This window comes from Eptatretus burgeri, chromosome 12 (assembly GCF_056783735.1).
Source record: "Eptatretus burgeri isolate ZD-2024b chromosome 12, Ebu_testis_v1, whole genome shotgun sequence".
NCBI classification, from domain to species: Eukaryota; Metazoa; Chordata; class Myxini; order Myxiniformes; family Myxinidae; genus Eptatretus; species Eptatretus burgeri.
The window spans coordinates 57,613,507-57,641,223 of NC_140972.1; the positions used below are offsets into that span (position 1 = coordinate 57,613,507).

General features: G+C 41.2%; 2 protein-coding genes across 6 annotated transcripts in view; one reads left to right on the forward strand and one right to left on the reverse strand.

The window, feature by feature from the left end:
- The window catches only part of C12H2orf81 (chromosome 12 C2orf81 homolog), a 67,499-nt gene extending 48,517 nt beyond the window's left edge, over positions 1 to 18,982 (reverse strand). The window contains exons 1-5 of one of the 4 annotated variants that reach the window (XM_085848082.1): positions 18,822 to 18,982; positions 15,625 to 15,887; positions 12,996 to 13,199; positions 11,180 to 11,368; positions 1,547 to 8,109 (exon numbers count right to left, since the gene is read on the reverse strand). In XM_085848082.1, coding sequence (XP_085704208.1) covers positions 8,002 to 8,109; positions 11,180 to 11,368; positions 12,996 to 13,199; positions 15,625 to 15,885 — 762 coding nt within the window. In that variant the 5' untranslated portion in view covers positions 15,886 to 15,887; positions 18,822 to 18,982 and the 3' untranslated portion in view covers positions 1,547 to 8,001. Of the gene's footprint in view, positions 1 to 1,546; positions 8,110 to 10,749; positions 10,896 to 11,179; positions 11,369 to 12,995; positions 13,200 to 15,624; positions 15,888 to 18,821 lie in introns of those variants that run through there. The other 3 variants (XM_085848083.1, XM_085848086.1, XM_085848085.1) reach the window with 3 other exon arrangements.
- Positions 18,983 to 19,140: 158 nt separating this feature from the next.
- Positions 19,141 to 27,717, forward strand: part of WDR54 (WD repeat domain 54) — a 64,809-nt gene continuing 56,232 nt past the window's right edge. The window contains exons 1-5 of one of the 2 annotated variants that reach the window (XM_085848081.1): positions 19,141 to 19,287; positions 19,416 to 19,825; positions 19,917 to 19,979; positions 20,330 to 20,396; positions 25,958 to 26,014. In XM_085848081.1, the coding sequence (XP_085704207.1) occupies positions 19,466 to 19,825; positions 19,917 to 19,979; positions 20,330 to 20,396; positions 25,958 to 26,014 (547 nt within the window). In that variant the 5' untranslated portion in view covers positions 19,141 to 19,287; positions 19,416 to 19,465. The remainder of the gene's footprint in view (positions 19,288 to 19,415; positions 19,826 to 19,916; positions 19,980 to 20,329; positions 20,397 to 25,957; positions 26,015 to 27,717) is intronic. The other variant, XM_085848080.1, reaches the window with a different exon arrangement.

The following is a 27,717-nucleotide window of genomic DNA, read 5'->3' on the forward strand; positions in this document are numbered from 1 at the left end:
ATTTTAGTCTCCTCATTTTACAAATCATTGTTACTCCAGTTAAACTCCTCTTTACTCTCAAAACCAACCATCCTCATTGTAAATGTGGATTGTGGTAATGATAGTTGTAATAATGACCTCATTGAATCTACAGTCGAAATGCTAACTTCTGATTGCTCAAGTCCTCATAATCAATTTCTGAGAGCAGGCAGGAATTTTACTAAATAATATCTAGAGGCATAGGAAATTGAAGGCAGTCATTATTTCAACATGAGAAGGACATTTCAGAAGTAATGGTTTGAAATGGTTTGTGATGAGGTCAGAGCGCCCTCTGATGGATTTCACAATGCATCTCTGAACGCCGCTGGCAGTCACATCCTAGTGCTGTACATCGTTATCAGTGTAAAAAAATACAGTTTTCATGAAAATGCATTCAAACGTGGACAGTTATACGTCACGGTGAAAGGTTACGCCACAGGAAAAGGATGTTCTGAATTTACGAGGGTGACAACGAATGGCTTAAAAAAGTTATTACTGCTCAAAAAAAATAAACAACCATCACTAAAAACTAATATCAAAATACTGTTTTGAGTGTTTTACATTTTAGTCTAACATTTGGCCTTGGATTCCAAGCTAAAACAATTCAGCAAATTAAAGGAACAAACCCAAACTGATTTTAAAATGTAGCAAGAAGGAAACCAAATATTTACAAGGAATTCACACAATTAAATTTTTTTTCCCTTCATTGACGAAGTTCAGTCATTCAAACTCCTGGGTCTCACTATCAGCCATATCAGGGTCTCACTATCAGCCATGATCTCACTATCAGCCATATCAGGGTCTCACTATCAGCCATTAATGGGCAAAACACATTTCAAAATCGGCCTCCAAAGCCAGTCGCTGACTGGGCATCCTCCGTCGTACAAAGTCATTCCTTGGCACACCTGAACACCGATCCACCGACAAGCTTTCATCCACAGCTTGATGGAGTATTCATGTCTCCTCTGGGCAGACTACCCTGCCTCACATCTTTGTCAGCTTTATCAGAAACCAAGGCCTTAAAGATTATGGGAAACTCCCGCAATACAGCTGAGTTTATGGGCCTACCACTTTGCCAATGCAGACAGGTTGGTGGTCTCAATCTTCTATCGCCTGATTTGTGGTCTTGCACCCTCTGCCCTTTCCCTGCTTTGCTCCACCCCCTGCCCACCCCACCCCTCAGGTTTCTGCAGAGCACAAATGGTCCACCATCAATCCCATTCTGGTGAAACTACCTAAACTATCACTACTCATCTCCACTCATTCATTCTCTTTTTTTTCCACCTGTGGAACCAACTTCCACACTCTTCATTCTCATTCTTCCCTCTAGGTCTTCAAGACAGCTGTTCACCACCATCTCAGATCATCCCCAATCCAAAACCATGATCTGTTATACTCTTGAAACCTTCCCCCTCCCCCCCGACTCCAATCCCTCCTCCTTCCAAATTTCCAGTTATCCATCTTGTCCACCCCATGCATCCTCTCCTGCCCACCATTCCTCCCCACACACATTGTTTGTCCAGGTCTCCCTTTATCTTGGCCTTCAACTCCGCTGTTGGTGTTTCCTCCCTCTCTCAACTGTTCCTTAATTTTGTCCTATTGCATCTTCCTGATTCATTCAGTGGACTAATACTACCCCTGACCATGAGCCTCGACAATGAATATAAAAACGATTGAGCAAATATCTTTTATTTTCAACTTCACATAAATGGAAATCAGCTTGTCACACATTTTACATAAAGGACTTTCCTTTGAAACAGGAAAGAATCATTGTTAAATTTTTTGTACGTCAATCAAAGGTTCATTGAGGATCTGTATAAATCATGGTCTACTCCATGAACTCCACGAAGTGGAATGCACACAAGGTGGTTATGTGGTGAAAGGACAAGTGGTTATAAACAACACATGAATTGCAGAAACGAAAAGGAATGTGATGCAGAAAGGGATATATTTTACGAAGATTTTAAAGTATGCCAAGAAAAATTCCACTGCAATACAATCGGTGCATTGACACATAAACAGTCAATCAAAATTGCAAACAATGTTCTTCTCAAACACGTGGTAGTTCTTTTTTTGTACCAATGCCTGCCAAGAGCTGAATTGATAGATTCCAAAGGATTTTTGTCGGATGGGCAAACCTGAAGGGTGCTGCATGCAGATTATAGGTAATGGTTGTTAAACTCAAATTGGATGTAAACTGGCTTGCCTCAACGGCTTATGGGGCACAAGGACTGTTGCTCCTCCCCTCAACTCCAGTCCTTCATGAATCGACACATTGGGGGAAATCTAGAGTGGATGTAAAGGTGTCAGAAGTGAAGTTGACACAATATTCAAAATTTACATGCTTCAACTTTTTGACAATTTGCCTTTGAAAGTGTATGGAAAGCTTTGTTAATTTCTCTGAATGGCAGCAGACAAACAAGGGCTACGGCTCAAGCGCTTTTGGAAATACAAGTCGTTTTGAAGATCTCTGTGGAGTTTTCGCTGATGTGAGTCAAATAGATGTTCTCAGAGTACACTGACTTCTGAAAATGTCAAAATAGCAGGAAAAAAACCTTTCTTGACCCTAACCCTGCAAGTTTGTTAATGGTGTGTTTCAAACAAATACTTCAACAAAATGGATAAACTCATCCTCTGCGAAAAAAAAAGTCACAAATCAAACATCCTCTTCCACTCTTCAAAGTGGTTAATATCACAAAAGTATTGCACAGATTTCCATTGTTTGCTGTGTTCCTAAGCCGCTGTCACACCTTGACGATTTAGCCAGCGTATGCCGACGTATGAAAAATTTGTCTAAAACGCTGGCACACGTCGAATACGTTATGGGTAAGTTTTGTATACGTTAAGAGCACGCTGGCATACGTCATAGTACGCTACGCTGGCATACATCATAGTACGCTGAGCTCGTTGACAAATTTTAACATGCTGAAAAATTTTTCGACGTATGCCAGCGTATGACTCACACGTTCCGCATAGTACGCTGGCCATAAGTTGTAGGCACGTTATGCGATCGTTAACACACGTCGACACACGTTACTTGTAAGTTACTCATTAGTCGAAACACGACGAGGTAATCTTTAGCAAAACCAAAACTTATTTCTAACCTATGAGTAACGTGTTGTAGGCATGTTACGTGATCGTTGACACACGTTACTTGTAAGTTACTCAAAAGTCGAAACACGTCGAGGTAATGTTTAGCGTCAGTGTTCCAGACTCCATGGTGTTTTTGGGGGGGTTTTTTTTCTTCGGTATGACGGTGATGTTGACACTTCGATTTCTAGTGCGGTTATAATATAATATAATTAATAGGCTGCCGCTCAACGATTTAAATCATAACCGCAATAGAAATCGAAGTGTCAACATCACCGTCATGCCGAAGAAAAAAAACCCCCAAAAAACATGAAGTCTGGAACACTGACGGGTTCCTCCTGTGTGAACCGCATTTTTATATACCAATTCCCCTAAACGCTGCCAATAAGCCATTATACGGTAGCTGTAAGTTAGTAACACATTCAGTAAGTTCTGTGGTCATCTGGAAGACATCAAATACATCTACATACGTCAATATGCATTGGAGATACGTGACGCATAGGTTCAATGCACGTTACTCATAGGTTCAAAATAAGTTTCAGGTACGCTAAACATTACCTCGACGTGCTTCGACTTATGAGTAACTTACAAGTAACGTGTCGACGTGTGTCAACAATCGCATAACGTGCCTACAACTTATGGCCAGCATATGCGGAACATGTGCGTCATACTCTGGCATATGTCGAAAATTTTTCAGCATGCTTAAAATCTGTCGACGTACTCGGCGTACTACGATGTATGCCAGTGTGATTCAGCTTGTTCTTAACGTATACAAAACTTACCCATAATGTATTCGACGTGTGCCAGCATATTCGGCAAATTTTTCATACGTCGGCATACGCTGGCTAAAACGTCAAGGTGTGACAGCGGCTTGACACTTCGATGTCTAGTGCGGTTATGATTTGAATCGTCGAGCGGCAGCTTTTTAATAGGCTACGCCACGTGATCGTCGGCGATACGCTGCCGCGCTATGCATAAGTTAGACTATCGTTGGGCATAGGTTGTGAATGCCGACAACACGCTAAGCATTCGTTGGTATAAGTTATACCAACGTTATGTTATTGAACGTTATGTTATATGTTATCGTTATGTTATACCAACGTTATGTTATATGTTATCGAAACGTTCTGTGTACGTTACTAATACGTTATGCATACGTCCAACTCATTATGAATACACCCTAAACTGGAAAAAAACATCAATAGTTCAGCGTACGCCAGCGTTTTACATACATTTTGATACGTTGCCATACGCTGGCTAAAACGTTAATGTGTGACAGCGGCTTTAGCAGGGTGGCTGGCAGAAGGATCTTGACACATTTTTTTTTTAGGAAGCTGCAATGTGATAATTTAAAGATACTGGGTTACATTTGTACTTCATTTTTTCAGAAAACGATGTGAAATTTGAACATTAAACTGACATTAAGTAATGGACCAACAACAAGCTTGCTTTTCTACTCATATTACAATGGAGAGATTGGTTCAAGTTGATAACACCAGATAAGCTGATGTAAAGTCAACTAAAGCCTGCAAATAGCTTCATACCATTGTTGGACATGAGCACTGAAGCAATCTCATCTTACGAAAATACGCAATTCAGTGTCTGTCTGTCTGACTTTTTTGACCATGATATATTCGGTGATTAAGCCTGGTGTTGGCTTAGTGGTTAGGGTGGTGGCTTGGGATCCCAAGGTCCTGAGTTCAAGCCCCGTTGGCTGCTGAATTAACACCAGGGGGTTGACTCAGCCTGTCATCCATCTGAGGTCGGCGAAGTGAGTACCAGTGTACTGGTCCCGGTGTATGCCCCGGTTAGAATAGGTATACCATATCCCTGTGTGTCGTAAGAGGCGACCAGGGTTGGCGTCAGGAAGGGCATCCGGCCATAAAACATTGCCTCAAGAAAAAGCCTAACCCCTGCACAGCAGGGAAAAATGGCTGTAAAAACGGTCATTTTTTATATATTCGGTGATTACTTATCCAATCACAACCATACTTGACAGGAGAAGTCAGGGTCACACGATGGAGGATATAGCTATTTAACCCCCCCCCCCCATCCCCAAGGAGGGGTAGCACCTTGTACGAACTCCATGTTGAGGTGTATAATAGGTTATCGTGGCTTTCATGTGCCACACCTTCCGGATGTAAAAAATATTATCTATCTATATATTACTAAAACTCTCATCTTGTATGTATGTATGTATGTTCCCGAAATACAGCCAAAACGGTACACGATAGCACAAAAATTTTGGGGCCACCTTACTCACCATTTTCCTGCGGTGTGCAGTATCAAGTTTCGTTCAAATTGCGAAACGAAAAATAACATTAAAAAATAAATGCCCGATTCAGTGAAGTCCTCTTTCCGGAGTATTTGATGAATGCAAACAACCTCAGTGGTATAGTTCGCTGAAGTTATCTTTTTTTTTTTTCTTGAAATGATTTTTTTTTTCATCAACCGCTGTCACAACGGGAACCCAACGGGTTCACAGGTCGTCGAGTGTATATATATTCCTAAAACTCTGATCTTGTGTAGATGGAAGTATGTATGTACGTATGTCCCCGAAATTCAGCCAAAACAGTACACGATAGCACAAAAAATTTTGGGCCACCTTACTCACCATTCACCTGCAGTGTGCAGTATCAAGTTTCGTTCAAATCGGGCAATAAAACCAAATTATTAAAAAATCAATTCCCGATTCAGTCAAGTACTCTTCGGGAGAATTTGATCAATGCAAACAACCTCAGCGGCATAGTTCACTGGAGCTAACTTTTTAAAATTTCTCATGAAATGCTTTTTTTCATCAACCGCTGTCACAGCGGGAACCCAATGGGTTCACGGGTCGTCTAGTATATTACTAAAACTCTCATCGTGTATGTAGGAATGTTCCCAAAATTCAGCCAAAACGGTACATGACAGCGCAAACATTTTCAGGTTTTTTGCGTGGGTTCACACGTTCACGGGTCACCCAATGGGTCACCCAATGGGTTCAATCACCTGTCATCTCGTAACTACTTAACATTTCAGTCAATTCTGTCCAATGTTGGGTTACATTTATAAACAGTTGCTATTAAACAAAGTTTCAAGGAAACTCGACATGATTAAGGCATTCTATACTTATCGCATCTCCATCAGATGAACGGATCAGAGCCGTCTCGACTTTCTAGGCCTCTAGGTAAGCGGCAACGATCTTTAGACAACAAACTGCTTACGTCTTTATGAATGAATGATGGAGGTTGAAGGATGGCTCCCCAAGGGGGTATTCTGCCTTGGGGGCAAGTTCGTGTTAAGGTGCATATCTGTGTTAAGATCTCCAATGGTGGCATTCTTGCAAGGCCGCTTCTCATAAAAAAAATAACACCACTAATCATTACAATAGCACAATATAAATGTTATTACAAAACAATATTCCCCCTCCCGAAGGGGTTTTTATGACGTGCGATATTGCCCCTGCCCCAGGCACCCTCACGGAAGTAAATTATATTTTTGGGAATTTGGAATGGTGAGGCACGGTTTCCAAATCTCCATCATCAGGAGAATGGTTGACCATGAGTAGTATTCTCTGAATGACTAAATTGATACAAATGTAGCTTTTTGATGGTAAACGAATGTAAATGGGTAGAAAATGGCTTCTGATGAATTCCAGTGACATATTTAATAGACGCATCGCACACACTGCCCAAGGCAGTACCGAAATTAAATCAGATACAATGACCTCAAGTGAAGTCATTGTTATTACAAAACAATATCCACCACCCCCATGGGGTCTTCAGAACGTGTGATACCCCCACACCCTCATGGAAGTAAATTATCTTTTGGGGAATTTGGAATGGTGAGGCACAGTTTCCAAATCACCATCACGAGGAGATGAATGATTGAGTAACATATTATATTTAACTGATCGAACATGTTATAATGGTATGCACAGTCTGATCCTTCTAATGACCTGATCTACCATGTTATAATGTCATGCACAATCTGATCCTTTCAATGACCTCATCCAACATGTTATCATGTCATGCATGGTCTGATCCTTTCAATGACCTCATCGAACATGTTATAATAGCATGCACGGTCTGATCCTTTCAATGACCTTATCTAACATGTTATAAGGTCATGCACAGTCTGATCCTTTCAATGACCTTATCTAACATGTTGTCATGTCATGCACGATCTGAACCTTTCAATGACCTCATCTAACATGTTATCATGTCATGCACAGTCTGATCCTTTCAATGACCTAATCGAACATGTTCTGATCCTTTCAATAACCTCATCGAACATGTTATATGTCATGCACGGTCTGATACTTTCAATGACCTTATCTAACATGTTATGATGTCATGCATGGTCTAATCCTTCCAATATCCTGATGTAACATCTTACAAAATATTCAAACGAGCCATTGTTGAGCACTCTACAAGCTGATTGGTAATGGAACACACCCCTTCTCAACACATCGATCTTCTCAGTTGACAAGATTTAAATATTTTTGAGGTTTAAATAAAGACCAGCCTTTTCCCTTTCCTTCTTCACTCTATGCAATAGTTTTATCAAGTGCTCTTTAATTTCTGCTAACAGAGTGCTAGCATCAGCATACCTTAGGTTGTTGATACATCTTCCTCTAATCCTAAATCCACCTTCATGTCATCCAAGTTATATTTTTCGTCAAAATTATTCCAACCACAAATGAAATGGTTAATTCCATCCAATGATAATGGCATAATGATGATATCATCAACACGGGGGCTGGCAGGAAGGCCTCAAGGTATACACACTCTCCTCTAAGATGTCCAGGTCAGGTTAGGTATGGGAGTATGCACCGGAGCAGCACTTCGCAGCATCCACTTTCTGCCGGTGCTCCAGGGGCCTCTGCCTGGCCACCCCCAAAGCAGATACCTAACCCATCCCCATCGCCTTGACATGCCGATCAACCTGCTGCAACCACGAGGCACATGGTCGGCCTGTTGGCCTCCTCCACTCACAATGCTCCCTCACTGAGAGAATCTGGTGGGCAGAATCAGCGTCAGGAAAGCGAACCACATGTCCATACAGCCGCAGCTGATGCGCTTGGACTATACAAGTAACAAATTTCATCTGAACCTCTCTCAGCAACCTCTAGTTAGACACAAAGTCTGACCAGTGAGAGCCAAGGATTCTCTGAAGAGACCAAAGGAGTTACTGTAAGTCTCGGTCTAAGATCCTTGGTCAGAGTCCAAGCCTCACATCTATAGAGCAAGACTGCAAGCACAAAGGACTTAAAGACTCGAACGTTTATCCTCCTGCATTGGTACCAACAGTGCCACACCCCATGATCCAGTGAATCCACGACTCCCCAGGCCTGACACAGACGTCTATTGACCTCTGGCTCACAACATAACCCGTAATCACAGCGGCTCCACTGTCTTGCCTGGGTTGGAATCCTGACCTCGTTGTCATCCCAGTGTTTCACAGGCATCAATGTGTGCCATTTCTTGGATGGATGTTAAGTTGGCATCCCATCTGCCAGCATTAGTTGGTGGACTTTAAAGTTCCAACAGTGTCCTTCAAGAAGACAAGGTGAGCTATCGGTGGCACTCTGAACAAATTACAAATTCCTGCCCTAACCTTAGTTGAATGTCAGGCTTGGCCAGCCGATTCATGAAAGACTTGGGCCAAGCTTCCCCCCAGCCTCGCTCATAATAGCATAGGAATAATTGTGGCCATTAAACAATAAGGATATTAATAAACCACCATCCACATGGTGCACACATACACGTGAACGTGGTCTCCTGCCCACCCCCAGTTGCTCCCAAAAAATTAATCGTAATTGAGAGAAAACTGGATTATTTAACTAATAGTTTTCCACAAAATTTGTTTTAAAATCTAATTTTCTCACTGGTGCAAGTTGATACTCCAACGGTTTTCACAGACCCCGAGTACACATAGAGGAACCCTAGTGTCTCTCTCTACACCTCTACAGCACATTCATACACGCTTTTGCAACACGTTTCACACAACATTACAAAATCAACAGCCTCACACACAACATTATAAAGCCTGCTATCTACCAAAGAAACATCATAACGCACTGTGGATACCCATGGCGTGGAAGGAGAGCCTCCGGCCGACCAGCCACGGTACATCTGCACCCGGCCCAACCCCAACGGCAACTACCTCAATGCACAATGCCCAGTGTGGTCACTGGTCACGTTACAGAACCTGAGCCCAGTCAATGGGCATCGTCTGGAGATACGGTGGGTCATTGGGATTAAGGCAAAACTCTGCCGGCCCCAACAGCGATTGCGAGGGCAGAATCACAGCAATGCCACAGTGCTAAGAAATGATACATTCACAGTGCCATGCCTCCCCATGACCGATAAAAACCCAGAATGAAGTGTAGAACAGAGCTGACGCATCTGAGGATCTACATGAACAGACTAGTGGTACAAGAATGATATGGTGACTGCAGCACAGCAGAGGGCTGATGGAGAGAGCGAACAATGTTCCATGCAGGGATTGGGCCCAGCCAGCAGAGAATTCCCAGATGCATTGGGCACATATACACACTGACTCACACCTCCTACTCTCCTCTTCTTTCTAGGGGGGATCAACGTAAGCTTGCCTTTCTTTTTATGGGGGATCAACGTAAGCTTGCCAGATTACATCTGGTGAGCGAGAGGCAGAAAATATGCCTCCTACTCGTCTCTCTATCCCTCTTCCTTACCTTGTTTTCAAGTCTGACTGAGGCGCCTGTGTTATCAACCTGTGATTAAGTGAGTAAATAAGAAGGACTTCTGTGCTTGGGGAAAGAACTTTCTTTTGTGACACTGCCTTGTAAATATGTGCCTTTGTTAATCGGATAAACCATTTCCCAAACTCGTCAATCGTTAGGTTCTATTGGTTAAACATAATGTGCAGAACAGGGAGTTCACCCCCACCATTTGACTGAGCGTAGCCATAGCCATCGTTTCCACTTATGGTATTGTTTGGCCATCTCATACATCACAGTGGGACATTGAGAGCGTGGTACTCTATCTGGAGGGTTTAATTTGTAGGAAAGGTAAAGCAGATTCAGACGCTGGACCCTGCCTGAATTAAACGTCTTAGACGGCATCCGCAGTCGCTAAGTAACCCACCACGGCACAGAATTTTTTTGTGGTTCTTCGGCTTCAGGATCGTCGGCCGGATAATCGATTCAAGAATTTCCCTAAGGCCAAAAAAAAAAAAAATGTTGCATTGGCGTAACCCGCCCGACCCTACGTTTTTTTTTGTTTTTTTGCTATCGAAAAATTTTGCCGACCCTATTTTATTGCTATTTTTGTTGTTTTGCTATCGTTTTCAAGTATCTTGTTGATTGCGATCGCGATCGCAAAAACCCGGAAGTGTTTCGGACAGAAACCGCCGACAAAAAGGGTGGTACTCGAGCCGGGGGAGATTTTGGGAGGGATTTATTAGGAAAAAAAAAAAAAAAAAAAGGATCCCGACCGACCTACTCTATTTTTCAGTGACCCGTTACGCCAATGCAACATTTTTTTTTTTTGGCCTAATGATCCTCACCACGTCCGAATCCACAACAATACTATTTAATAAATTCCTTTCTGATTGGTACCATGACTATACGAAAATGCCTGAACATACGCAAAACTGATGACTGTAATGATATATTGATTACAATAATGAAGTTGCAAAATCAAAGGAAAGTTTTAGTTTACTGTGAAAACTCTGAGAAAGGTCTTGCAAGCGGTTCAGTGCAGGAGTTTGCATTGACCTCATGAGGCTTGTACTCTTGGACATGAACATAACGGTCAAAACTGTTGAGTGCCATGGTATCGTAAACACAAGAAAAGACACGTTTACTTACGATTACGAATGCAAGAATTGAAATACATTCTGATTATTATCTTGTGTTATTACTGATTATGTATTATCTTTCCCTAATTGCAGGTGAATTAACTTGACACAATACTTTCACCCAAAACCCAAGGGAGGATCAACCATGTCGGAAGTACACAAGGTATGGAAAATTGTAAAAATGTGCAACAAGCATGTAAATCAGACTGAAAAATTCAGAGGCACCAATAAAATGTGGTCTCACCTTCCTCATCCTTGAAGTTTTCGTCATTGCCCGAGAAAGACGGACTGATGATTTTGTGCCCTGCATTTTAGCCACAACTTCACCAGTTTTTTTCTCTGCTCCCGGAGGCCCCAAATTGCCTGAGTTTTCTTCCAAGGCCGTCTGTTTAATCTCTTTATCAACAGTATCCACGGATATCTCTCCAACAACCTGTTTAACAGTCAACAGACCTTGTTAAGAAAGAATTTTTTTTAATTATTGGACTTGCAAAAGAGTTCTCCTTAGTCTCGCCCTGAAAGGGTTGTGAGATTATTATAATGCCCTGTCTGTCTGTCTGTCACAACGTGCAGTCTAAATTTTTTTGCTTTAAAAATTATTTTTCTCTGCAACCGCTTGTCCTATCGATACGAAACTTAAAACATTGGAGGGACTTGCCATGGAGAATATTTTATTGATAACTCTGACATCATAGGTCCCATGGTATGGCAAACATATTGGATTGTAGGAAAAAAATTGGACTTCTCTGAAATCGCTCAATGAAAAAAATTTAAACTTGGGATACGTCATCAACTCCCCCATGGGGTATATAGGGTGATAATGATGATATCATCGATGAGGTGGTATTCCAGCCATGATTGGTTGAATCTAAATCCTTATAGAGTATATCTCCTGCTGTTCCCTTTGTTACGTTGCATCCTGATATGTTCTGTGTCCCTAGCTCTTCCACAAGCCTTGACCATATATACAAAAACAAAATCGGATGTACAGCCCGATGTGAGTGAAGAACTGAATTTATGACGGCATCGGTCACATGGTCTGGTAGCCATATTGGATTGAAAATAAAAACATAAAAATTATTCTTCTCCAGAACTGCTTAGCAGATTGATGCGAAACTTCATAAAAATTATCGACTAGCCATGGGGAATTTAGTTTGAACTTTCTTTCATATTCATCTTCATTGATGCAATTTCGCCTCAATGTGCACAAAAGTGTTATGTCCTAATAAATAATCACTAAAGCTACGGATAATGGTGATGCATGTGACATTATACGGGTGTATGGGCCATAATAGCAGTGGGCCATAATAGTAGCGTGTTCAGTTAACGATGGTATTTTAGTTCAGAATGAGCGCGTGAGACGATGCGCTCTTCCGAGTGCTGTTCTAGTTTCTTTTATGCTACAATAAAATATAATCTCTTGAGAAAAGGAAAAAGCCCATCAGGATGTTATAACTCATTTGTAATTTGTTGGCACGATTATAGTGTGACTTGAACAGAAAATGAAATTATTTTGTCAACCATGAGGTTGAATCAACAGTCGTCATGTTTGCCCTTCGCAGCCAAAGATGGCCTGTATCGATGTCACTTTTTTGAGCTTGGAAAGATGCATGGCAAACTGAAACAAGCTGACACAAGGAAGGGGGAGAGGGGTGGTGGTGGAGGGGCAGTGCCCTCTTCGATCTTCAAATGTTAAAGTGGTTTGACATTTTTTTAAAGCACACATGCATACAGAAACTGTGAAAATGATGCCGACCACCACAAAATTGTTCCTGATGGAAAACCGAGTCAAATTATCCCAACAAATGTTTGAATGATCTATGGTAAACAAAGTGTAAAATGGATTGTAAAGTTCCCAAAGAGAAAATTTTATTTTATTTTATGGATACAACACTGCTTTGATAAATTTGAGGATCTTTAACATTTCCCTACATACTTCCCATCTATATTTGCTGACTGGAGGAAAAAGAATGTCACAAACAAGGCAAATATCTAAAGATGCCTGACACAGATAGCTGGTATGTATTAAAATCATGTGAGCAGTTGTGCCGGTGGCTTACCAGATTTATGGCTGAATCATTATCAGTATTTTGAATGGGTACAGCACCCGAAGCCCAGGAATCTATAGCACAAGGAACGGGCTCAGAATCTTCCTGCCAAGTCACATCCTCAGCTATGTCTTTCTCTCCATCATGGACAATGAACCGACACTCCACAACCTGTAGCACGGCTTCCTTAACCCAGTTCACCATATATGGAAACAGCTGCCAGCAGCAAAAAATATGGGACAACAAAATGCATTTAGTCTTTGCCTACCTATCCTCGGATGCTAATCACACAACACCACAAAAGTTCAACTCTGGAAGTAAATGCATAACATTTATATCATTACACAGTACATACTTGAACAAAATATATTGAAACTAACTGTGTGACGAGATAGATCACAAATGATTTTCCACATAAAAAAGCATCATAATTTAGTGTACAATACAAAATCTTTCACAAAAACTTCAACATTGTGACAGGTTTCCAAAGTTTTCTGCTAACATGCTGAACAATGACTCGTATAATCAGCGAGTGCAAATAGAGTAGCTAGAATAGGCAATACACTGAAGATGAGTGAGCTATCAACATTTAATTAATTATATATGAGACTTGAGAAGATAAAGGTGATAAAATATCCTGGATGTGTCAGATCATGTTAGTAAAACTCAGCAATATCAATTCAAACTCAAACACACAACAGCAAAGACACAATGTATGTCTGTTACACCATTCTATTTACACACAGAGGCCATGGCACAACGAGTGACAATATGTACTGGCACCAGGATATCCAAATGCAAATACTGTTGAGTGTAGTGCACATATTATATCCAAGGGGATGCTTAATGCAGGAGTGACTTCGTTGATCCAAATCACCTCTACTAGTGAGCTGGGAGGTCAATGCACTGGAAGTTGTTTGACAGCAGAAGAAAAATGTCAATTCAAGAAAGCTTTATACTGAACAGCAGAAATGTCAACAAGTCACCAGAGCCAAGTCCCAAGTCAAGTCTCGAGTCTTTGAGGGCAAGTCTCAAGTCAAGTGTTATGTCATAATGTCATGATCATAGGCCTTTAATATTCAAAAGGTTTACACAAGTCATGAGCTGGTTGTTTGTATGAGCTTGATGATTTTTTTTTGGTATGTGTCCTCTGTAAAATAAATGACATGGAAAAATGAAAATGACAAAGTTTAATTGCTTGAATTCAAACTCGTTGATCAGACTCGGTGGTGTAATGGTTATATTTGGTGACAAATGGTTAGAATCGGTAACAAAACTCGGTGACCAGACTCAGTCTTTTGGGTGTCATTAACCTCTGCCATCGAAGATGGATGGAGGTTACTGTTTTCACCCCTTTCTGTTTGTTTGTTTGTTTGTTTGTTTGTGAACAGTATTACGGAAAAACTCCTGGACGGATTTCGACGAAACTTGGTGGGGGGATTAGGTATGGTCCAAGGATCATGCCATTAGATTTTGGACTTGGTCCGAAGTCCAATATGGCCGCGATGGCGGCCATTTTGAAAAAAAATTGAATTTTTGTTTTTGCATTTCTACATGTTTTAAGTGATTTCCAACCCAAAAAAAAATTTGTTAGAGAAAAAAAACAATGTGCAAATTATTTTCAAAAAAATTTCGATTTGGTTTGAATTTTTTTTTACATTTATACATGTTTTAAGTGATTTCCAACCCCCCCCCCCCCCCAAAAAAAAATTTGTTAGAGGAAAAAAAAAATTTGCAACTTTTTTTTCAAAAAAATTTAGATTTTTTTGGGGCATTTCTACATGCGCGTCAATCTAGTTTAGTTTATTCAATCGTGGTTCAGTAGAGTGATCTGTTTTGACCTACAATGAATAGGATATCAGGTTCACTTAAGTGACCCAGCAGTATTGGCGGCGGAGGTTTTGCACTCTACCGAGTGCTCCCCCTCTAGTTAATATTTGTGATTCCGCTCCGAATATGGAAGGTTGGTGATTCGAACCCCAGCCAAGTCATACCAAAGACTTTTAAAATTGTACTTTGCTGCTCTGTTGCTTGACATTCAGCATTTCAAAGGATAGAGCACAGCAGACAATCCCCACAGGATAGGACAATCCCCTATGGGGAGGAGGCGTCTCACACTTAAAGACTCGTCCTACATCCCACACGCAACCAGCATGAGCTCAGTGTTACTGTGTTAGTCAACGTTAGTGCAGTATAAAGTGAACGAGCTCAATTGCAATCTGCTCAGAACTGCCAACTGATAAGAGCAGCGTTGACTGCTCTACTGCTAACTGCAACATCAGTCAGCCTCAATAGCTTGATAAGCATTTATTGACAATACAGGGTGGATGTGCAGCAGGCACCCCTTGTTGGCCAGGACTGCAGCAGGAAATGCTGGTGCACACGCGCGCGCGCACGCACACACACACGCACACGCACACGCACACGCACACACACACAGCATGACCCATGCACAGACTTCAGAGTTAATTCATCATCAGAAAATTCTGGTATGAATGAAACTTCCCTCAAGAAAAATTATCCTGAAAATCTCAAACATCAAACATGCTCCAATACAAGTTTCTGTCCAGTCTCAAACTTTACGACCAAACGACCAGTACAATACATTGTAGTGATCAAAAGTAAAGCTTAATTGTCTCACCTGCATTTCAATATACACCTTGTAACACCTGTCCATAACAATGGACATCAGTTCCTGCATGATATCCATGACTATGATTTCCCCCTCCTCTTGCTTCACAATAGCCATCCATTCGGATTCTGTAATGCACCTCGCAATCTTACGAACAGTCAGAGTAGGGGCAACAGAGAGGGATGAGGAGACAACGGAAGCATTGCACCTGATTCTGTCCTTCTTCTTCGTCTTCATCTTCTGTGACTTGCTGCTGCTTGCTTTGGACATGGCTGCTCTCCAGCAAGGAGAAATTGAAAACGTCATGAGAAAATATGTTCTGGTGACATTTCGTGGCCATCTATATTTAACGTACGCAAGAGATGGGGTGGTGACTAATAAAGGAGAAAATTTAAATTGAGAAAAGGAGCAGAAAACAGCTTGAGAGAAGAAAGGATCAGGGAGTGTGTGATAAAATGAGATAGGAGAAGGGTGTGGTGGTATGGTATGAAGGTCCAAAACAGCGTACATAATAAATAAACGGGCTGACAGGATGGCCTTCATTCTTGAAGTACGCACACTCGCCTCAAAGCTGTCTAGCCTCGGTTCGAATCCCTACCCAGCTTTGCTATAAACTGTCATCCTGATGTTTCACAGGCATGGTGATTCATCAATGTGTGTACCGTCCCTCAGATGGATGCCAAACGGGCACATGTACCGTCTACCGGCATTCGTTTGTGGACGTTAAAGATCACAGGGTGTTCTCGAAGAGTAGGCGAGCTATCGCTGTCACCCTGAACAAATTCCAAATTCCTGCCCAACAACTGCTGGGAAGGCAATGGCAAACCACCGAGCCTTACAAACCACCTAACCTAACAAACTACCTAGCCTAACAACCACTTAGCCTAACAAACCACCTCGCCGAACAAACCACCTCGCCTAACAAACTACCAAACCTAACAAACTACCTAGCCTAACAAACCACCTCGCCGAACAAACCACCTAGCCTAACAAACCACCTAACCTAACAAACCACCTAACCTAACAAACCACCTAACCTAACAAACCACCTAGCCTAACAAACCACCTAACCTAACAAACCACCTAACCTAACAAACCACCTCGCCTAACAAACCACCTAACCTAACAAACCACCTAACCTAACAAACCACCTAACCTAACAAACCACCTAGCCTAACAAACCACCTAGCCTAACAAACCACCTCGCCTAACAAACCACCTAGCCTAACAAACTACCTAACCTAACAAACCACCTAACCTAACAAACCACCTAACCTAACAAACCACCTAACCTAACAAACCTTGCTCAGGAAGCTGTTTTGGCGGCACCGACGCTCTGCAGAGTATGGTACATCAGAGAGAATAAATATATGGCTTTTTCGCCGCGTCACCTTGCGAATGCTGGCTCGAAGAGAGCTCCGCGTTGTTCTTCTTCTTCTTGTTCTTCTGGTGAAGACAAAACCTTTGTGACGCGGCTCTTGGACACATTTGTCGTTGTTATGTTATGGCGTCTTGCTCTTGCCAGAACTTCACCTTCATGATGGCGTGGTTTCGTTTCACAATTACACAAACTATTTTTGAAAGTTTTATTCAAGAAAACTCGACGATCGTAAGAACCATTATGATTATCCAGCTTATCTGGATCGACCAGGGGTGTGTGCTTTGCTATCGCTAATCAACTAACTTGCGATCGCTTATTAAGCAGCATGCCATTGCTTACCAAGCAGTTTCCTATCACTTACCAGTTTGCTATCGCTTACCAAGCAGCTTGCTATCGCTTACCAAGCAGCTTGCTATCACTTATCAAGCAGTTTGCTATCGCTTACCAAACAGCTTGCTATCGCTTACCAGTTTGCTATTGTTTATGAAGCAGTTTGCTATCACTTCCCAAACAGCTTGCTATCACATACCAAACAGTTTGCTATCGCTTGCCAAACAGCTTGCTATTGCTTTTCAAGCAGTTTGCTATCGCTTACCAAACAGCTTGCCATCACTTACCAAGCAGTTTGCTATCGCTTATCAAGCAGTTTGCTATCGCTTACCAAACAGCTTGCTATCGCTTTTCAAGCAGTTGATATCGCTTACCAAACAGCTTGCTATCTCTTACCAAACAGCTTGCCATCGCTTACCAAACAGCTTGCCATCGCTTACCAAACAGCTTGCCATCGCTTACCAAGCAGCTTGCTATCGCTTACCAAACAGCTTGCTATCGCTTACCAAACAGCTTGCTATCGCTTACCAAACAGCTTGCTATCGCTTACCAAACAGCTTGCTATCGCTTATCAAACAGTTTGCCATCGCTTATCAAAGTTTGCCATCGCTTATCAAAGTTTGCCATCGCTTAGGCCTAAGTCACATTTTGCTCTACGGCGAGGATACGGCGGCCGTATGCCCTCTGAATTGACAGAAACGTGCAGCGGCCACAGAGTTTCTGAGGTGGCCTCAGGGTGGCCCGACGCCGTATGGCTATATTTTACATGCCATAAGGTCGCCGTGTAATTATAACGCGGAGTTATAACTTTTTTCATTTCTACGTTCGCCGTAGCAATTCGACAAGCCGAAAAAAAAGAAATGGTAAAAAAGAAAAAAAAAAAGAACCCACTCGTTACCGTCCGTCTGGCCGCACGTTCGGCTTAGGGCCCCCCTGCGGTCGCCTTGCGGGCACCTTGCGTCTGCCTTGAAAATTCTATGGCCGCCGCAGGAACGCCCTAAGGTCACCGTGCGACATCAAATCAAAGACCGTACGGCACACCCACGTTTTCGGTCTCCACAATTTATAAACACGCCGTGCAGCTCCCGAAAAATAAAAACATATGTGACTGCTCCATTGTGTGACCGTGGAAATACTGCGGCCGCCGTATAATTGCTCGTGGCCGTAGATGTTGTGGACCCCACGGCCGCCGTGGCAAATGTGACAGCCCTTAGACAATAAATTCGTTTGGGGAAATTGTCACACGAGGATGTTGTGAAACTGAAAACGCCCCGTTCAGTCGGAGTGCTTGCTTGAGCGCTTCAAATCAAGCAAGCGTTAAGCAAGCGGCTTGCTAACGGAACACACTCCTTTTTTGCGCGGATAAGCAAGCGGCCAGCGCGGTTTGAAGAAAAATCTGCTCTCCACGGGTTTCTTCACAATTTCAGGTTTCTACGTGATGGAAGAGTGAGCGCCGAAAAGAGACAGAAAGGAAACGTAAAAAAAAAACAACAACCTGTCAGCTGTTCCGAGATGAGACTTGTTTTGATCGTCGTGACGTCACGGAATCGCGGTCCTTCCTCACGTCACGATCCCGCAAGTGGAGAAACAAAATTCCGTGAACAAATTCACATTTAGATCCAACATTTTCATCGAACCATGAAAGAGTAAGGAATCGACGAGTTTTGATGACGTTTTAAACGAAACTGCTATCCCTGCCTGAAATGAGGAAAATTATCAAGAGCCGTATCAATTTTTAGAAGTTTCAAAAAAAAAATCTGAGTCGTGCTGAGGAAGAAACGAATTTTTTTATTTCGGAAGTGTTGTCATGAACTTCGGAAGCGGAAATGGCGGGAAAGGACGCTGCGCGCGTCTCTCGTTGCTAGGAGACCGAGCTCGATTGATCGTCAGCTCCTCTCTCCGCTTGTTTATCTGAGTGTGCGTCTGCCGGGAACCAGAATCGTCTCTGAGTGTGTTTGTAGGTATGTGTTCGTGTGCTGGTCGACGTTTCCCGTTATATATACATATTTTTATATATATATATATATATATATATATATATATATATATATATATATATAATTTTTTTTTGCTTTCCCACTTGCTTCAGCGCATTCCCCTGGACTGGACAAAACCACCGATCTGAGCGCACAGCTGGGCATGTACAAGAGAGCGCAGAGCATCCCCCTCCGGCACAGCGCTTCAGCATTGGGCAACAATCTCGCCGTGCTGCGGCCGCCCGACCCAAAACCACCATGCAGCCTCTCCGTGGTACACGGACGCGGTGTCAGCCTCTTGGGACTCGCGTCAGAATCCGAGGCCGGAAGGAACGTCCACTCTCAGCGACTCCTCCACTGCAAGGAGGGCGGGGCCACTGCAAGGAGGGCGGAGCCACTGCAAGGAGGGCGGGGCCACTGCAAGGAGGGCGGGGCCACTGCAAGGAGGGCGGAGCCACTGCAAGGAGGGCGGGGCCACTGCAAGGAGGGCGGGGCCACTGCAGACTCCACCCTCATCATCCAGGTGTGAACAAGTTAATATTTTTATGATTTTAATGCATCAGTATGCCTTTGCTTGCGCAAATCTTAATATCATACGGTTATAATGGGCGCAGGCTCGGTGGTGTGTGTTGGTGTCGAGAGTCCTTTTGGTGGTGACGTCACGGCGTGGAATCCAGGTAAAACGCACCTTTTGGCCATGTTATGTGAACCTAGTGCGATGATAAATTGGATATTAAGAATGAGTTGAGCACAATGGAGCTTACTTTGAGTCGGCTCGACGTGATGATTGGTTTTAAACTCAACTTTGAATGGCTCATGATGTTTTAAAGGGCGAGTAAATTGAAACACTGCACATGATCTCAGTGTGTAACTGAATCAAGATTGGAATTTTTAACCCGGTGACTATTCATTCACCGACTAATGTGTTTTGGAGACTGAACATCCATGTGGGACATGCTCCATGATTAAAAGGTATTCAGTTGCCAAAGCAACAGGTCAAGCTCCATCATTTGTATTTTGTCCACAGATGTATGAAGAGGATGGTTCAGCAATGCTTTACTGGCAAGCCCTGGAACTGCCCGAGGCTCTTGATAGTAAGATATTTATTTATCATTTGTTTCATATTCAATTCCTTTGTTCACAGGCAAAGGATTTTGAAATGCTACGTTGGTGTTTGTCCTCCACATTTTGACATGAAACTTATTATTTGATGACCGGTATTGAAAATTCTTGGTGTCTGTATAATATTGTTAGCATTTCACACCATGGAATGTGCAATTCATCAGGTAGGCCGTGGGTCCACAGGGCACAACTCGGATAGAAATAGCTTTTTGTGACCCTGATCGAGGAACTACTCAAATTTTGGATGTAATGTCGCTGAATAGTTGCTGAATCTATAATTATGTGTTGTAACTTCAACAATGCTGCAGTATTTTTTTTTGGTAGACCACTTTGAACGGGACTGTTTGGGTCAAAAAAGCACGTTTTTGGCATTTTTCCAATTTTTGTGAATTCCTTGTTCTGTAATTTCGACTCTTTCCACAATGAAACTCATTCAGGCCACAGACTCCAGTACTTAGTTCCAGTAGATGAAGTTTCATGATGCTGACATGATTAGCAGCTGATATATATATATATATATATATATATATATATATATATATATATATATATATATATATATATATATATATATATATATATATATATATATATATATATATATATATATATATACAGTGGGGAGAACAAGTATTTGATACACTGCCGATTTTGCAGGTTTTCCCACTTACAAAGCACGTAGAGGTCTGTAATTTTTATCATAGGTACACTTCAACTGTGAAAGACGGAATCTAAAACAAAAATTCTGAAAATCACATTGTATGATTTTTTTAATAATTAATTTTCACTTTATTGCATGAAATAAGTATTTGATCACCTACCAACCAGTAAGAATTACGGCTCTCACAGACCTGTTAGTTTTGTCTTTAAGAAGCCCTCCCATTCTCCACTCATTACCTGCATTAACTGCACCAGTTTGAACTCGTTATCTGCATAAAAGACAGATGTCCACACTCAATCAATCAGACTCCAACCTCACCAAAATGGGCAAGACCAGAGAGCTGTCTAAGGACATCAGGGACAAAATTGTAGACTTGCACAAGGCTGGGATGGGCTTCAGGACAATAGGCAAGCAGCTTTGTGAGAAGGCAACAACTGTTGGTGCAATTATTAGAAAATGGAAGAAGTTCAAGATAACAGTCACACTCCCTCAGTCTGGGGCTCCATGCAAGATCTCACCTTGTGGAGCCTCAATGATCATGAGAGGTGAGGGATCAGCCCAGAACTACATGCCAGGACCTGGTCAATGACCTGAAGAGAGCTGGGACCACAGTATCAAAGAAAACCATAATTAACGCACTACGCCGTCATGGATTAAAATCCTGCAGTGCACGCAAGGTCCCTCTGCTCAAGCCAGCGCATGTCCAGGCCCATCTGAAGTTTGCCAATGACCATCTGGATGATCCAGAGGAGGAATGGGAGAAGGTCATGTGGTCTGATGAGACCAAAATAGAGCTTTTTGGTTTAAACTCCACTCGAAGAAGAATAGATGGATGAAGAATAAGGATGAGTACAACCCCAAGAACACCATCCCAACCATGAAGCATGGTGGTGGAAACATCATTCTTTGGGGATGCTTTTCTGCAAAGGGGACAGGACGACTGCACCGTATTGAGGGAAGGATGGATGGGGCCATGTATCGCGAGATCTTGGCCAACAACCTCCTTCCCTCAACAAGAGCATTGAAGATGGGGCATGGCTGGGTCTTCCAGCATGACAACGACCCGAAACACACAGCCAGGGCAACTAAGGAGTGGCTCCGTAAGAAGCATCTCAAGGTCCTGGAGTGGCCGAGCCAGTCTCCAGACCTGAACCCAATGTAAAATCTTTGGAGGGAGCTGAAAGTCTGTGTTGCCCAGCAACAGCCCCGAAACCTGAAGGATCTGGAAAAGATCTGTATGGAAGAGTGGGCCAAAATCCCTGCTGCAGTCTGTGCAAACCTGGTTAAGAACTACAGGAAACGTCTGATCTCTGAAATTGCAAACAAAGGTTTCTGTACCAAATATTAAGTTCTGTTTTTCTGATGTATCAAATACTTATTTCATGCAATAAAATGCAAATTAATTATTTAAAAATCATACAATGTGATTTTCAGGATTTTTATTTAAGATTCCGTCTTTCACAGTTGAAGTGTACCTATGATGAAAACTACAGACCTCTACGTGCTTTGTAAGTGGGAAAACCTGCAAAATCGGCAGTGTATCAAATACTTGTTCTCCCCACTGTATATATATATATATATACTAGTAAAGGTGCCCGTCTTCGACTCGCATCACTGGCAACATATGGTAAAAGACAGATAGCATGAATGTATTTTAAACAATATATTATATCATTTTTATCCATTGATTATCATTCAAGTTTTCCACTTCGATGACATTACCACGTAGTTTAGTGACTACACAACGTGTACCATTCATGAGTTCCGGAGGATCCATAGAGTGCATTAAAATTACAGGGCACCCTACTTTAAAGTGATCCAAAAGTCCGGATCAGTTTCGTCTACATATTCATTTCTTGTAGATTTTAGCTGGTCAGAAAGTCATGGTTTTGTGAAGAAACTATGGCACATGGAAAGTGCAAATTAGTCAGGTATGAACTCAACTGTTTTCTCCCCAAATGGAGCGTGATTCTATGAGCTGAACTCATCTTAGTGGTCCTCTAAAAAATGGGAAACATTTTTATTTCTTTTTTCTGAAATAATTCCTCCCATTTTGCAAATGGAGAACATGTTTTGTGCAATAATTCCTCCCATTTTATAAATGGAGAACATGAACTGTTTAACTTCCATAATCATGAAAACGAATTTTGAGGGGCCTCTTAAGGAAGACAATAATATCATGACTATATTTGTCAAAGCTTGTTTCATTTCATGCAGTAACAAAAATCTTATGGTGGAACAAAGAAAGGGGCGTGCCGAAATATTTATATATATATATATATATATATATATATATATATATATATATATATATATATATATATATATATATATATATATATATATATATATACACATAATGGGTGATTTTTTTTTTTTAATTGGTCTCATGTTTCATTGCATTTTAGCAGAATTGGCAAAGCTGCCACTCTACAAATGTTGCTCTTCCAAATATGAAACTTCAACATCACGGAGACATAAACATCTAGTTCATGTATATGGGATTCCATGTATCTACGACCATTTGCTACGTAAAGTACCTACAACCGCGTGATTTCAAGTACAAACGACCGTGTGACTCCCAAAGTAGGGTTTGATGAATGAGTAGCATGTGCAATAAAAGGCGCATTGTGCCTTTAATTTTCACACTCTACCATCTTAAATGATTCGATCATGTGGCTGATGTCCTCAGTTGTGAATTAAGATAAATGGCAAATTCATCGCCTGTTTCTCCACCACTTTTCAGGTAACCATTAGGCCTAAAAAAAAAATTGTTGAGTTTCCAGTAACCCACCTTACAGCAAGAATTCCTGCCAACCTCAGTTATTTATTTATTCTTTTTTTGCGAGGGTCGACTTCCGGGCGGCCATTTTATGTCCGTTGTGCATAGCATTACTTTGTGCCATTGTTGACCGCTGTGGTCTCAACAGAGAAAATCAGCGGCTGTTTATTTCAGTTAAGGGTCAGAATGCTTTATTGACATTTTTAAAAACATTGCACAACCCACCTGAGACACATCGATGATGTCTTGTTCAAAGTTGGAAAATGGTCCCTTGATAGGCATTCCCAACTTTGACAGAAGTCATGGCTGCCGTGCAGACATTTGATGTTCGTTTTGTTCACTTAAACTGCCAATGTAGTCACCAAGACACACAAGATGTCAGACCCATGAGGTCTGCATTTGACATACTTAAGTCTGGGGGAAAACGGCTACCACCAAAAAAACCCAAAAGGTATGTTGTGAAGAAGAAGAAAAAGAAACTTATTGTAAGTATAGGTCTAAAATTGAAAATAAAGTGGAAATGAGTATTTTCAAAGACAGAACTGAATTTTTTGAAAAAAAATTTAAACCAGCTTTGTTACAAAGTAAGAAAAATTGCAAGATCTTATCATTATCTCAGTTTTGTGTGTACCTTTAAGGCCAATATATTTGTGTGTGTGTGTATATATATATATATATATATATATATATATATATATATATATATATATATATATATATATATATATATGTATATGTATATGTATATATATATATATATATATGTATATGTATATGTATATATATATATGTATATATATATATATATATATATATATATATATATATATATATATGTGTGTATATATATATATATATATATATATATATACATACATATATATATATATATATATATATATAATATTATATACTGTATATATAAAAACCCATAAAACAAATACTGGGGACACAAAACTGCACATTTAGGGACTAATGAAAATCGATGATCTTCAAGGATTTAGAGTGCAAGACAAACATTGGTTGGATTCATTAATCCGTACCGATGAGCACCTTGCTCGAAGAACCGTAGGGTGAAGTGATATGATTATGAAAGGGGAAGGAAAAGAATAAAAATGGATGTTTGTGACACCTGAAGCAAGTGTTTGGGAGATGAGCAAGATGGAATTAGATGAAGAGTACGTAGTTCTCAGAGCATTGGAGGGAGGTTAGAGTCATTTGGGGAAACTTATTGTACCAGGTAGAAAGACTTGCATGCAGGCACAAAACAGAATTTTTTTTTTGTTTGGAGCAAAACAAGAATGTTTGCAGCTGCTTAATCAAGGTTGACACCAATAATTTCCCGTGGTTTCCATGCAGACTCTTAAAACAACAGGCGAGCAACTTGAGATTTGTTTGAAAAATGGAGAAACTTGTTCCACTGAATTACAGATGAATTAAGTATTATTACTACTACTGCTACTACTACTACTTTCTTGGCTCAAATCATTCCCAACTTTTTGTGGGGTTAACCAGGGAAAGTTTTTTGACTTGTCTTTTCACGAACTGCCTGGCCACATCTGAGGTTTCACTGAAGGTGATGTGGGGGAGGAATTTGTAATTGGTTCAGAGTGCTGGCGATAACTCGGCTACACTGCAAAAGGCACTGTGCGATCTTTAATGTCACCAAACAACCTGTGCTGCCACACGGGTCCTCTGGCTTCTTATCCTTCCGATGGACGGCACACACATTGATACACCGCCGTGCAAGTGGAACTCCAGGTGAGCATTTAAATCTGGCTCGAGATTTGAACCCACGCTAGACATACTTCAAAGGGGAGTTCACATAGCTCTCAGATATCCTGACAGCCCTATAGATTCATTTAATAAGTTATTTTGTAAAACAAAAGGATTTTACCTGATTAAGAGCATGACTGTGTCAATCCATACAAGAAAGCAGCTTTAATACATGAGCAAGAAAGATCAATGCATGACCAATTAACGTGCACGCTCTCATTACAATGCCTTTGTAGTGAATTATGACATTTCATTATACCTGTCGTTAAAGTACAGTATCAACATTTTTCTTGCTGTGTGTTTTACCTGTGCAGCAAAGGTGGAGTTTGCAAGGGGTATTGCTGCTGTGGCAGGACTTTACATCTGTGTGGGTAAGCAATGGGAGGGGAAAATCTTCACATGTTCAATTGGAGCCTTTAAGAACTGATAAATTAATCATGTGGTATTATTGAATGCAAGCATTTTAGCCTTGAAAACGTCCACTGTAAGGAGATTTATACTCTGTGGAACTAAAACTGAAGTATAATTAATTCGACTTGTAAGAACAAGACAACTGATATACTTCCGACGATCTTTCATTCCCATTGGCAATTAATACACAATGTAAAGTTTTTATTTTATAATGTCAAAAGGATAAGCACATCCAATGCCATCGAGCTGTGGTTTAGGTGACAATGTGATGACTTGGAAGGGCTCATTGGGAGAGGTGTGTGTTCCATGTACATTTGGTTTACAGGAGGGCAAATTGATGGAATGGAAGCGAGAATAGAAGGGCAGATAGATTGTAAAGAAAAATTAGTTGCTTCAGAGAAACGTATGGGGGATGGGGAGTGGAAAGAGATGTCTAATTTCTGCCATTTTTCATGCATCAAAGATGGATAGCCCCTTATGATGCTTTGTAGTGAAGATTGATCAATTTCCACTATTTTTTTTATTTTTATAATTTCAAAACCAATGTCACTGCTTTAACTGATTTTAATTAGATATATTTATAAGCCATACTATACTCTGAAGCTCATGTAAGTCTCCAATATCCTGTCTGTCTTTCAATTTTCTGATCTGCGTATGTCGATAATGAAAAAAAAATCATAATAGTCGGTGGCATTTGAACCTTGAATTCCAGCATCATGAGCTGTGGCTTCAGATGGGAACACCAAACAAGCTAAATCCTAAAAATGTGCCAACGGCTTTTATCTCATTTGAAATTGTCAATGTTTTATGACCAAGTGTGGGCCAAGTCTTAGAATTTGGAAGAAGATTATTACTTTCAATACAGACCTGACATGATGGTCTAGAGCAGTGTTTCTCAACCAGGGTTCCCCGGAACCCTAGGGTTCCGCAAGAGGTCGCTAGGGGTTCCACGAGAAACTAATAAATGGGCTAATGTATTTTTGAGTAGTTTTTGTTTGATTTAATATTCGTAATTTTACTATACACGTACGGCATATTGTTGGAAACTCCTTGGTTATTATAATAGAGGCTTCAACCTCTTACATTATTTACAATTATAACAACCGTAGGGAATATTATATTATAACAACCACGAAGCGCGATGGACGCCCGGAACAACAACTCATCATTGAACACGGCACACGGCCTGTACGTGATGACGTCACCCACTCGAAGCACGATAAGCGATGGACGCCCGGAATAACGACTCGTCATTGAACACAGCACACGGCCTGTACGTGATGAGATCACCAATGATGACGTGGTCTGTCTCATTGCCAATAAATTTGACAAAATGGGGGTCATTTTTTCTATAAACCAGGTATCCGGAAAAAAAAATCTTATATTTACCACGTGAACTACGATAAAAATATAAAAGAGCTAGATATTAATAATGGTTGATAATAATTTTTATGTAGGGGTTCCCTGAGACATGAAAACTATTTCAAGGGTTCCACAAGGGTAAAAAGGTTCAGAAACGCTGGTCTAGAGGCACGCACACTCACCTCTAAGCTGTCTAGCATGGGTTGAATTCCGACCCAGCTATAAACTGTCATCCCGGTGTTTCACAGGCAGGGTGATTCATCAATGTGTGTGCTTTTAAATTGGACTTCACATCTGCCGG